The 13,327-nt window shown below is 47.9% G+C and overlaps 1 protein-coding gene across 1 annotated transcript in view; it reads right to left on the bottom strand.

Annotated features, from left to right (window-relative positions):
- The window catches only part of gli1 (GLI family zinc finger 1), a 149,805-nt gene that overhangs the window by 25,135 nt on the left and 111,343 nt on the right, over positions 1-13,327 (bottom strand). The window contains exons 3-7 of the mRNA XM_063037327.1: positions 9,019-9,124; positions 7,159-7,358; positions 3,348-3,449; positions 1,427-1,634; positions 421-625 (exon numbers count right to left, since the gene is read on the bottom strand). Coding sequence (XP_062893397.1) covers positions 421-625; positions 1,427-1,634; positions 3,348-3,449; positions 7,159-7,358; positions 9,019-9,124 — 821 coding nt within the window. The remainder of the gene's footprint in view (positions 1-420; positions 626-1,426; positions 1,635-3,347; positions 3,450-7,158; positions 7,359-9,018; positions 9,125-13,327) is intronic.

The raw sequence follows: 13,327 nt of genomic DNA, 5'->3' as shown, positions 1-13,327 counted from the left end.
CTGTGTGAGAAAGTTGCTCTTCAGGTCCCTTTTAAATCTCCATCCTCTTACCTTAAACCTGTGTCCTCTAGTTCAAGAACCACAGATCAACTTTATATTTACACGGATATTTACATGTTTTAGGAATTTGCTGTGGCGTGTTGGTGTGACATGCAGCAAAAACAACATTCAACAATTATAAAGAATAAAGAATTATATAAAAAGTAATCTCAAGAGATTAAAGTACGGATATGGAATAAACGAAGAGGAGCGTGCTGCAGGGGCAACAGCTTGCTCTCCATATCGTACCGGCTTGCGCATCAAATAAAGACAATCTAATCATTTTCAGCTGCCTCTGTGGTGCATGGCTAGAACTACTATTCTCCCCATCAATTCCCCTTGCTGGCTTCTGTACTGGAACAGCTCAGCCAATACACGTACCTGCAAGGCCTTGGAGGTCCTATCTGGGTGTGAAGGTGGCAGTAATGAGGCCCCACTGGGCTGGTGCTGCCGAGAACCATCTGGCAGTGAGGGGTGACTGAGAGGCTGTGTGTTACTGAACGTAGTGGCCACCCCTTTCGGCTGAAGGAGGAACTGCTGGTACTTGGAGGTCGCTGTTGTAGAATGTGGAAATCCGCACGTTTGGCTGTAATTATAAATCAGGCAGGTTACAACACATCCTCAGGTAACTGGGGAATAATTCCCTGCCTGGCTAGACCTTGCAACTGTTCTCCCAATGCTTTAAACAACACAGTATTTTCATGCTAGGTTGGAGAATACAAGTGGAGATGACTGAACTAACAGAAAAAAGGGAAAGGTAGGAGAGATAAGTGCATTCGCACAGTGGCTCAGCTCATAGAGCCGCTGCCTCACAATGCCAGAGAGCCAGGTTCAATCCTGACCTTGGGTGCTCTCTTTGTGCAGTTTGCATATTCTCCCTATGACCTCGTGGTGCTCTGGCTCCTTCTCATGTCCCAAAGATGTTCATGTTGGTCGGCTAACTGGCCCCTTAGTGTGTGGGTGAAGTGCAGCAACTGGAGGGAGTTGATTGGAAAGTGGGGTGAATAAAGTGACTGTAATGGAGGATTAGTGATGGTCAACATGGACTGAAGGGCCTGTTTCTGCTCTGAATGATCCTATGCCCACGATAAGACTATTCTTTGAGAATGAGAATGGTTTGAGATGACATAGCTGAACCTACGAAGTAGAATTGCTCGTTATAGTGAAGGGAAACATTTAGGTGCTTAGGAATTCAGGAGCAGTGTGAAATTCATTGTGAGAAGGAAGCTAATTGTACAAAAGAAGTGCAAGGCTTGACAATATGTTTCTGGAATGAGGAGGTTTGCAAAAAGGGTTGTTGGACAAAGTGTCCTATCCCCCTTTACCCAATTTGTACTTGGATCCAGCAGTAATGGAATATTGGTTTTCACAAGGGAACTCTCCTCACCTGATCCCTGTAATGGACAAATGTCCATAGGAGCCACTCGTTGTGGAACCACAGTGGGAGTTGTTGACGAAAGCAACCAGAGAGCTGGGGGATGTCCTGATCATGGTCTGAAGGTCAATGCTGCTGTCAGAGTGTGGCGAGATAGACAAGGCTCGCTTCTTATTCATCTTCATGGTACTGCGGGGGGTTGAGAATCTGGAACTGAGACCTGAAGCACAGAGGAAATATTAAGATCAACAGCAATCGAACAGGAACTTGCACTTCTACAGGATCATTTCACCAGAAACCTTAGATTAGTAACAAAATTGTAGGTTTCAAGGAGAGTGAAGAAGACTCCAGGGTCATTGGGGAAGAGATTGAAAATTATACTCAGCTACAACAGAAAGGGCTGGGCAAGGAACGGTGGCTCTCAGAGCCCATGGAAATTAGACCCAGTGCCACAGTGCAGGAGGATCTGGGATGGGGAACTTCTTGGTCTTGACAGACAAGACATCCACTTCATCAAACACATTTGCTCCATCCACAATGGCCATCTGGAGCTCTCAGTGGCCAGGCATTTAATTCCCCCCCACCCCACCCCATTCCCACACAGACCTGTCTGTCCCTGGCCTCTCCACTGCCAGGGTGAGGTTAAACACAAACTAGAGGAACAACACCTCATTTTCCCCCAGGTGTTCTACAGCCTGATGGCAGAAACAATGAATTCTCCAACTTCAGGTAAACTGCTCCCCTTCTGTCCCTTTTCTCTCTCCCCCTGATCTACCCAGTTCCTCCTACATCCATTCCAGCCCCCATCCCCTCCCCTACCGACTCCATCTGTCCGTCACCCACACACCCCCCCACTGGGTCCCCTCCCCCACCCACTCACCCCTCCCACTGGGTCCCCTGCCCCACCCACTCCATCTGTCCGTCACCCACACACCCCTCCCACTGGGTCCCCTTCCCCACCCACTCCATCTGTCCGTCACCCATACACCCCTCCCACTGGGTCCCCTCCCCCACCCACTCCATCTGTCCGTCACCCACACACCCCTCCCACTCGGTCCCCTCCCCCACCCACACCATCTGTCCGTCACCCACACACCCCACCCACTGGGTTCCCTCCCCCACGCACACCATCTGTCCGTCACCCACACACCCCTCCCACTGGGTCCCCTCCCTCCACCCACTCCATCTGTCCATCACCCACACACCTCTCCCACTGGGTCCCTTCCCCCACCCACTCCATCTGTCCGTCACCCACACACCCCTCCCACTCGGTCCCCTCCCCCACCCACTCCATCTGTCCGTCACCCACACACCCCTCCCACTGGGTCCCCTCCCCCACCCACTCCATCTGTCCGTCACCCACACACCCCTCCCACTGGGTCCCTTCCCCCACCCACTCCATCTGTCCATCACCCACACACCCCTCCCACTGGGTCCCCTCCCCACCCACTCCATCTGTCCGTCACCCACACACCCCTCCCACTGGGTCCCCTCCCCCACCCACTCCATCCGTCCGTCACCCACACACCCCTCCCACTGGGTCCCCTCCCACACCCTCTCCATCTGTCCATCACCCACACACCCCTCCCACTGCCCACCCCCACTATTCCTATCTGCCTTTCACACCTCCCATATTATGTTCCATGTTCCACCTTCCTTTCCTATCAGATCCCACCATCTGCAGCCCCTTGTCACCTCCACCTCTCACCTCTCAGCCTCTGTTACTATTGCCACTCTCCCCTCCTCTTTCTGTCTATCTCCTCACCTAGATTTGGCACTCTTCTGCATAAGGCTACCAAAAAAAGCCTGGCAGGACACATAGCTTTTTGTCTTCCTCCCTTCATTTCCCAAATTTCCAGGTCAATTTTAGTGCCTTTTACTCCAAACACAGGTCCTAATAATATTCAAAGATGACATTACTGGGGGAACTCACCTTCCATTGAATGCATGTGTTCAGCAGTAGGCTGCATTGTGACCTCCCCGTAATGGTCAGCCAGTATGTTTGCTTGGTGACAGAAACTTGCAGTGTGGGGCCCTGAAAAACAATCCAAGAAAACAGCAGTGATTCCACTTGGATAATGGGCAATAAGGGGTGAAGTGTGTATTTGAAGAGGGCTGGTTCAGGCCTCAATAGTTGAATGATGCCTTCTATTAGTTAAATACACTTAGTGACCACATTATTAGGTAAATCTCTAACACTTGGTTGTTAACGCAAGTATCTAATCAGCCGATCATCTGGCAGCAACTCAATGCATAAAAGCATGCAGACATGATCAAGGGGTTCAATTGTTGTTCAGACCAAACATCAGAATGGGGAAAGAAATGTGATCTAAGTCAATTTGACTGCAGAATGATTGTTAGTGCCAGATGGGGTGGTTTGAGTATCTCAGAAACTGATGATCTTCTGGGATTTTCATGCACAACAGTCTCTAGAGTTTACAGAGAATGGTGTGAAAAACAAAGAAAACTGCAGTGAATGGCAGTTCTGTGGGTGAAAATGCCTTGTTACTGAGAGAGGTCAGAGGAGAATGGCCAGACTGGTTCAAGCTGACAGGAAGGTGACAGGAACTCAAATAGCCATGCTACAACAGGGATGTGCAGAAGAGCATCTTTGAATGCACAACACATCAAAGTGGATGGGCTACAGTAGCAGGAGACCACAAGCATGCACTCAGTGGCCACTTCAGTACGTAGAGGAGGTACCTAATAAAGTGGCCACTGAATTTAAGTTCCAGTGCTCACCGAATCAATTCACATACTTCAGTGAGTTGCTTGGCAGTGGCAGTGGAGGTGAAAGAACCTCGGTAAGAGTCAATGCCTTCAAGGAGAGAAGCAGAAAGGATACGAAAATACTGTTTGTTGAACCTTTCAAACAGTTAGCAGGTGAGGAAGTGTTCAGGGGCTGACTTGCAGTGCAGACAATAAGGTGCGAGGTAAGGGAGGTAGATTGTGAGGTCCATCTTATCACACTGATCGTCTTATAACAGTGGGGTAGAAACTGTCCTTGAGCCTGGTAGTATGTGCTTTCAGGTTTTTGTATCTTCTGCCTGACGAGAGGTGGGAGAAGAGAGAACGTCTGGGATTAGATTATATTGGCTGCTTTTCAGAGGCAGTGAGAAATGTAAACACAGTTCATGGAATGGAGGCTGCTTTCCATGATGAGCTGCTCTGTATCCACAACACTGCAGTTTCTTGTGGTCTCGGGCAGAGTAGATGCCATATCAAGCCTTGATGCATCCACATAGGATGCTTTCGATGGTGTATTGATAAAGATTGGTGAGGGTCAAAATTGGAGGTGTTGGTGAGCTTTCTTGTTCTTGTCTGGTGCTTGGACCAAGACAGGCTATCTACTCCCGGTAACTCGAAGCTCTGAACCCTCTTGAACTCAGGACTGTTGATGTAAACAGGCGTGTATGCACTGCCCCCCCCCCCTTCCTGAAGTTAATGACCAGCTCTTTTGTTTGCTGACATTGACGCAAAGGTTGTTGCCCAAACACAATGCAATTAGGCTCGCTATCTCCTTCCTGTGCTCCGATTCATCATTATTTGACATCTGGCCCACTACGGTGGTGCCATCTGCTAGTTGGGAACCCCTTGTGGAGGGAGTCAGAGCAGAACCTCACCACGCAATCGTGAGTGTACAGCGAGCAGAGTCGGGATCTGTGGAGGCAACTTGTGGAGCACAAGTATTGATAATATTTGTAGCGGAGCCATTTGCAGAGGGAGGTTGTTGACTCCCAAGTCTTAGAGTTTAGGGATGAGTTTGCTTTGAATTATAGAATTATAGTAGTCAATAAACAAGGGTATGACATCAGTGTCTTTACTGTCCAGATACTCTAGCGATGAGCATAGGACCAGGGAGACGGTGTCCTCCTAGACCTGTTTCAGGTTTTCTGGGAGGCTGGAGTTAATGCATAACACAACCAGCCTCTAGAAGCACTTCATGATGGAAGATGTCAGAGCTGCTAGGCAGTAGTCATTAAGGCTTGTTACCTTGTTTTCCTTAGGTACCGAGATAATAGCAGTCTTCTTAAAACATGTGCAACCCACAAATTAGATCAGCAAGAGGTTAAAATGTCTGCAAATACCCTCCTGTTCAGGCCTCTACTGGGAAGGTGTCCATTCCACCACAAATTAATGGGTGAAAGAGGTCTCTGGTCTAGTTGTAGTGAAATACGAGGGCAGGATGCTTGATTACAGAAGTGCCAGTGGACACCAGCATGAAGCTGAGAAACACCAGGAAATGACTGAGTAGCTCAGAAAGAGAGAAGTGTCCCAGAGGGAAGATATTAGGCCCAGGGCCAGTGGAAGACTGTTCACTGTGAGTGGCCCTGAACAGAGGCACCATTGGAGAGGGAGCCAGGACTCCGAAACCCTGGTGGTGGGAAGGGTCTGTAATCTGCTGGAACAGCAGGAGAGATCCAGTCCACAATAGCTCTGTTGCTACAAGAGCCCACGGCAAGGTGAGATGGATCAGTACCCGGTGATGAATGAAGGGGTGTCGATTTGTCCTGGCATGGTGGGACACACAGAAGCTGAGACTGGGTGAGTTTTGGGGAAGGGCTCGGGGTCAACAGGCCACCTCCTCTTCACAGAACATCCTGAATGAGGTACATCCTGAGTTGAGACTTTGAGAGAGGATGTACCACAATGTGGGGGCAGCTCCAGTACTCCAAAGAGCCCCTGACAAAGTGACGGTGAGCAGGAACTGGCCGATATCATCAAGTCTGAGGGCAGCGAGACAGCTCAAGTCAGAGCCGGCAGAGGTGAAAGATCACCCTGAAAGGGAGGATCAGTGGAGGCAATCTCAGCAGGGACTGCAGGAAGGAGGAACAATCCTGTGTCCCACTGGGAGTCGGGAAGCAAAGCCAAGAGATGGAGAGCCTGAAAAGGCCATCAAAGTAGGGATTGTTGAACAGTCGATTGTGGTAAGTGGTAATGTCACCTCTGGGTTACGTTTATGTGGATAGTTCAGTGAAATAGGTGGCGCCATGAAATATGAGTCTGTGATGACACTGGTGCCAAGCTGTATGGGTCCTAATGCCCTTCCCTTGGACAACATTGGTGTCATGGAGAGGGGAGACTCACAGCATGGGCAACTGCCCATCTTCCATACAACCTTGCCCAGGCCTGCGCCCTGGAGAGTGAAGACTTTCCAGGCGCAGATCCATGGTCTTGCAAGACTAACGGATGCCTTAATAATAATAATAATACAGGGAATTACCAGTGTCTGGAGGAGACACTGAAGGATACAGGGTGAAGAGTTCAGTGATCAACAGATTTACAATTGGTTCAATTTACAAAGCACATTGATTGATGTAAATAGTTAATTTAATGTATGTAAAAAATTAAGAACTTGTATGTATTTCTTTAAAGAGCAAACATTGCTGTGTATAAATGTACCTTTAAGAACTGGGATATAACTTTGAAACATTGTAGTACCGGGCACTGCCTTGAGAGTTACTGCCTTCAGTGAAGGTTCTGATTTTGGCTCCAGTTCTGTTTGCTTATACAAGCAGCAACTCAAAGGAACTTGCGGGCACTGCATTGTTTAGGTGTTGCCCATCTCTAAACACTCTGGTTCAGCTGACCACTGACAGGGGCTCTAACTGCCCCCTCCCTCCCAGCTCCTGTAGAACAAGGCAGAACCAGCCGGTGGCAGATCACTTTCACCTTCAAGAAAGCTGGAGAGACAAGCCAATGCCATTAAGGAAACGGAGTTAGCGAGCAAAACGTTTACTGACCCTCTGCTGATGCAAGTCCGTGGGGTGCAGGGATGTTGGGACACTGCCCTTGGCTTGGCTTCAGGTGATGGTCCATGTACTGGTTCGGGGGTTGCTGCATGGTACTGCACACTGCCTGGCTGTCCCTGGCTTGGTTCTGATGAGGGGGCCAGTTTGTGAAGGGTACATCAGAGTGAGCGGGGCTGTCTGACGGAACAAATCTGATCGAAAGGAAAAAAAATGTATAAAACGACTAGCAAAAACAGCCGCAAAGACAATTCCAGAAGGTGGGGGGGTTTAATTGCCTCTGAGCATTGGAAAGAGCGCCGCTAACCAGGCTTTGTTGTTGTGCAGTGAATTTGCGCGGTGAATCTGCACTGGACGACAGGCACGGTGTCCACACACTTGCGGCTCGCACCCAGGACGGACATGGACCCCAGGCTGTGGTCTGACGGCTTCCTTTGCTGCTTCTGACCTCCCTCCCCGTCAACCCAAGGCAAGGGGGAGCTTTGCTGCAGTGCATTGCGCTAATTGTCCGTGCTCAAAAGGGGGGTGGAGCCAGGAGCAGCTGTCTGGAGGGGCAGAAAGCAGGAGGGAGGGAGAGAGGGAGGAGAGGAGAGAACAATGGAGGGAGTTCATTGACTGACAACTGCAAGGCTTCAGCTCACTGCCTGTTGGAGGAAGAGAGGGAGGGGAGAAGAGCCTAAGAGGAAGAAGTGAGAGGGAGAAAATGGAGTAAGGAGGGAGGAAAGTGAAGGGTGGTGAAGGGGGAAGGAGAAAGGGGATGGAGGGATGATGAGAAAGGAAGAATGAATTAGACAAGATTCAAGGTATTGGTAAACATAAACACAGCAATGTGGATTCAGCAAAGGGAGGTGTTGTCTGAACCTCGACGAGGACATTATTTCTCCACAGTAACTTGCAATGGGAAGTGATCCCTGCAGAAGTTTGCGCATTGATGCAAACTGAGCTAAGTTTGCGTTACTGGTGTTCCAAAAGCCTGAGTTCAATAGCCTCCAAAATAATGCCATCTCTCTCTCTGTGCCTAGAGGGAATTATACCCTAAAGCCACGAGCAAGTGGGCTGCTGGAATCTGGGACTGCGCTGATTCCAGATCGCCACTGTTGAAGAAGAGCAGCAGAGAAAGTTTAGTAAAAGCGTTGCTGAGTTAACCAAGCAGAGGCTGATGTGGGTCAACAGCCAGTGAGTCCAGTGGTCACTACCCAGCGACCTATAAACTGTGTCACATACATTGTGCAAATGTTAATACGTATTCACCCTGCAGGCGCGCGCGTGCGTGCCTGTGTGTGTGTGTGTGTGTGTGTGTGTGTGTGTGTGTGTGTGTGTACATGTGTACAATTTATAGGCATGTGTGTTTTTGCATGTGCATGTAAATAATCTGAATTTGTATGTCTGCATATATGTAAATTAGTGTGTGCATCTGCATACGTGTGTGAATATCACAGACGTATCTGAGTGCCCCTGTGATGTGTGTGTGTGTGTGTGTGTGTGTGTGTGTGTGTGTGTGTTTGTGTGTCTATCTCTGACGATGATTCTATGAGAGTGCGTATGCTTATATTGTGTGGGACAGGATGTATCTGAGTGTATATATACTGTATATACACACACGGTATATATGTATGTGCATTTGGGCATGTACCTGTGTTTTTACATAGAGCACATGTGCATTCGTGTGTGTGTGCTTGTTTAGTGTGAGAATGTATCTGTAAGTGTAGATAAACAGTGTGTTTGTGTGTGTGTGTATATACACACACAATGTAATTACACATTGTGTTGAGCTGAGTTTCAAGAGAGATGCAGTGAAAATCACCAACCGCAGATGATCGCTCCACTGACATCCCTTCCTCCCTCATGACTTACCCCCGCACGGTTTGTGGGATGCTGGGGTCATAGGGGTAACCATAGTCCTGGAGCAATGAATCGGCTGGCATCGAGGCTTCAAAAGTTGAGTAATGCTGGTGGGCACCTGAGGAGGAGTGAGAAGAGAACACAAGCACATTAGGAAGTGAATGAGGCACCCCCCCCCCCATGGCACCAAATGATGCCAAGCCACTCTATGCTCAGAACTTGAAGATTGATTCTTTCAATGTGAAGTGCAGTCTGTCTCTTCCTCCAGAAACCAGAAATCAGTCTGACTTGTTTTATTTAGTGAGTAGACTGGCAAATGGAGCTGACAGTCTAATCTTTATATTCAACATTGTTACCAAAAATACGCCCTCCTGACCATTCAACTCTTAAAGCAGAGTTTCCTGTGAATTCACTTTGTACTATGTTTGGAGAGAAGGTCGGAGAAGATCTCTATAGAAGGAGGTCCAAGTTTCCTGTTGCCCATGTTGATAGAGGCTCTTAGACAGGCAGATGAATGTGCAGGGAATAGTGGGATATGGACCGTGTGCAGGCAGAAGGGATTAATGTAATCAGGTATCATTAATTAGCTTAATTAATTCAGTACAACATGATGGGTCAAAACACCTGTTTCTGTGCCATATTGTTTGATGTCCATGCCTACTCATGTTGATGTTTGATACTGAATCTGCATGAGCTTACAACCAAAGCCATATTGGTGATATGGGCATCACTGACAAGACCAGCATTTATTACTCATCCTGATTGCACTTGAAGGTGTTATGAGCTGCTGCAGTCCTTCTGGTAAAAGTGCCCCCACAGTGCTGTTGGAGAGGGAGTTCAGGGTAGAGTTTAGGAAGGATTGGTGATGTACGACCAAGTCAAGACGGTGTGTAACCTGGAGGGAACCTGCAAGAGGTGATGTTACCATGAACCCCCTGCCCTTGTCCGTCTTGGTGGTTGGGGTCAGGGCTTTGGGAAGGGCTGCTTCAGGACGCTGAGCTCAAACTGGGATGGTAGCTGTTCAGTGCTGGGTCAGGTTATCTGCTGTGTAGACACACAGAGAAAGCGCAAAGCAACACTAATTCTGGCAGCGTCTTGTGTGACTGGGCGATGAGTCAGACAGAGCAGGAAGATTCAAGGTGGAAGGACTCGTTTGGCTGTTGGAAGCCAGAGTTGTTGTAATGGACAAAAGTCCATTAGCGTCTTTCATCTCCTTTTCAGGATTTCCCACAGCCAATGAAAGGCAGCTACTGATTCCTGTGGCTAGCACAGTAGCCTAACTGGTGCAGAGCAGGCCTCCCACGAGTAGTGATATGATGATGGTCAGCTCCTCTGTTTCTCCAGATAAATATTAGCCAGAGTTCTGGGGATATCCCTGCTCTTTGAAATGGCCCGTGAGCATGTACAGACTGGGATTTAATTTCTCATCAGACGGCCAATGCAGCACTGCTTCAGAACTTCATCAGGCGCTCACCTGGATTTTGTGCAAGATCCTGGAGTGGGGTGTGACTATCCCAGGACCCCTGGAAGGGGACAGGTTCAGGTCCAACCAGAATACTGAGCCCCTTCCCCACTCCAGCGAGAAAAGTGGCCACCTTTGCACATGAAGACTAAGCCACCAGAGTGAAGGTACCCTCTGCCCTTCGAAGGGCACCACAGGCCGAGCCCTTTCACACTTGGCTTTGTTTTGGCAGACCTGCTTCCAGTGCCTGTACTGGGATGGTAGGGTCCAGCAAGCAGCCCCCAGTACGAGTGGGTGAATAGGACACCAGGAGTACTCTCCATCAAGCAGGCTGCAAGATGAATACAGGCAAAGTATATAATCGGGGCAACACAGTCACTTGATCACAAGATCACAAGATCACAAGACAAAGGAGCAAAAGTAGGCCATTCGGCCCATCGAGTCTGCTCCACAGCTCCCCCATGAGCTAAACTATTCACCCATCTAGTTCCAATTTCCGGCTTTTTCCCCATATCCCTTGATACCCTGACTAATTAGATACCTGTCAATCTCCTCCTTAAACACCCTCAATGATCGGGCCTCCACAGCCATATGTGGCAACAAATTCCACAAATCCACGACCCTCTGGCTAAAAAAATTTCTCCTCATCTCTGTTTTAACTGGGTACCCTCTAATTCTAAGACTATGGCCTCTTGTCCTGGACTCACCCACCAAGGGAAACAACCTTTCCACATCTACTCTGTCCAACCCTTTCAACATTCGAAATGTTTCTATGAGATCCCCTCTCATTCTTCTATACTCTAATGAATACAATCCAAGAGCCGACAAACGCTCCTCATATGTTAGCTCCTGCATTCCAGGAATCATCCTCGTAAATCTTCTCTGAACTCTCTCCAACATAAGTATATCCTTTCTAAGATAGGGGGCCCAAAACTGCACACAGTATTCCAAATGAGGTCTCACTAATGCCCCATAGAGCCTCATCAACACCTCCTTACTCTTATACACTATTCCTCTTGAAATGAATGCCAACATAGCATTCGCTTTCCTTACTGCCAATCCAACTTGGTGGTTAACCTTTAGGGTATCCTGCACGAGGAGCCCCAAGTCCCTTTGCACTTCCGATTTTTGAATTTTCTCCCCATCTAAATAATAATCTGCCCGATTATTTCTTCTTCTGAAATGTACAACCGTACATTTGTCAACATTGTATCTCATCTGCCATTTCTTTGCCCACTCTCCTAAACTGACTAAGTCTCTCTGCAACCTTTCCGTTTCTTCAACATTTCCTGCTCCTCCACCTATCTTGGTGTCATCCGTAAACTTGGCCACAATACCATTTAATCTATAATCCAAATCATCGATATACATCGTAAAAAGAAGCGGCCCCAACACCAACCCCTGCGGAACACCACTAGTAACTGGTAACCAATCAGACTAGGATCCCTTTATTCCCACCCTTTGCTTTCTGCCTATCAGCCAATGCTCCACCCATTCCAATATCTTTCCTGTAACTCCATGGGATCTCATCTTATTAAGCAGCCTCATATGCGGCACCTTATCGAAGGCCTTTTGAAAATCCAAATACACAACATCCACAGCCTCTCCCTTGTCAATCTTATTCGAGATTACCTCAAAAAATTCCAATAAGTTGGTAATGCAGGATCTTCCCTTCATGAAACCATGCTGGCTTCGGCCTATCTTGTCATGCATCTCGAGGTATTTCATAACCTTGTCCTCGAGGATTGACTCCAATATCTTTCCAACCACCGATGTCAGACTAATAGGTCTGTAATTTTCTTTTTGCTGCCTCCTTCCTTTCTTAAATAGCGGAACTACATTTGCAACCTTCCAGTCCTCCGGAACCATGCCAGAGTCTATTGATTCCTGGAAGATCATTTCCAATGCTTCCACAATCTCCAAAGCCACCTCCTTCAGAACCCTTGGGTGCACCTCATCCGGACCGGGAGACTTATCTATTCTTAGTCCACTTAGCTTCCCAAGCACTTTCTCTCTAGTAATCTTGACTGTACCTAATTCTATTCCCTGATACCTCTGGCTATCAGGTATATTGCTCATGTCTTCCACTGTGAAGACTGATGCAAAATATTCATTCAGTTCCTCCGCCATCTCTTTGTTATCCATTATAATTACTCCAGCATCATTTTCAATCGGTCCCGTATCTACCCTTGTCACTCTTTTACTCTTGATATATTTAAAAAAACTCTTAGACATCTTTGCCATAGAGGGAGTACAAAGAAGGTTCACCGGATTGAATCCTGGGATGGCAGGACTTTCATATGAAGAAAGACTGGATGAACTGGGCTTGTACTCGTTGGAATTTAGAAGATTGAGGGGGGGATCTGATTGAAACGTATAAGATCCTGAAGGGATTGGACAGGCTAGATGCAGGAAGATTGTTCCCGATGTTGGAGAAGTCTAGAACGAGGGGTCACAGTTTGAGGATAGAAGGGAAGCCTTTTAGGACCGAGATTAGGAAAAACTTCTTCACACAGAGAGAGGTGAATCTGTGGAATTCTCTGCCACAGGAAACTGTTGAGGCCAGTTCATTGGCTATGTTTAAGAGGGAGTTGGATATGGCCCTTGTGGCTACAGGGGTCAGGGGGTATGGAGGGAAGGCTGGGGCGGGGTTCTGAGTTGGATGATCAGCCATGATCATAATAAATGGCGGTGCAGGCTCGAAGGGCCGAATGGCCTACTCCTGCACCTATTTTCTATGTTTCTATGTTTCTATCCTTTTTTATGTTAATCGCCAACTTCCTTTCATAATTCTTTTTTTTTTCCTAATGACTTTCTTAGTTTCTTTCTGTAAGTTTTTAGAAGTCTTCCAGTCCTCAT

The sequence above is a fragment of the Mobula hypostoma genome, chromosome X1 (genome assembly GCF_963921235.1).
Source record: "Mobula hypostoma chromosome X1, sMobHyp1.1, whole genome shotgun sequence".
Taxonomy (NCBI): domain Eukaryota; kingdom Metazoa; phylum Chordata; class Chondrichthyes; order Myliobatiformes; family Myliobatidae; genus Mobula; species Mobula hypostoma.
This window is presented reverse-complemented; position numbering and strand designations above follow the sequence as displayed.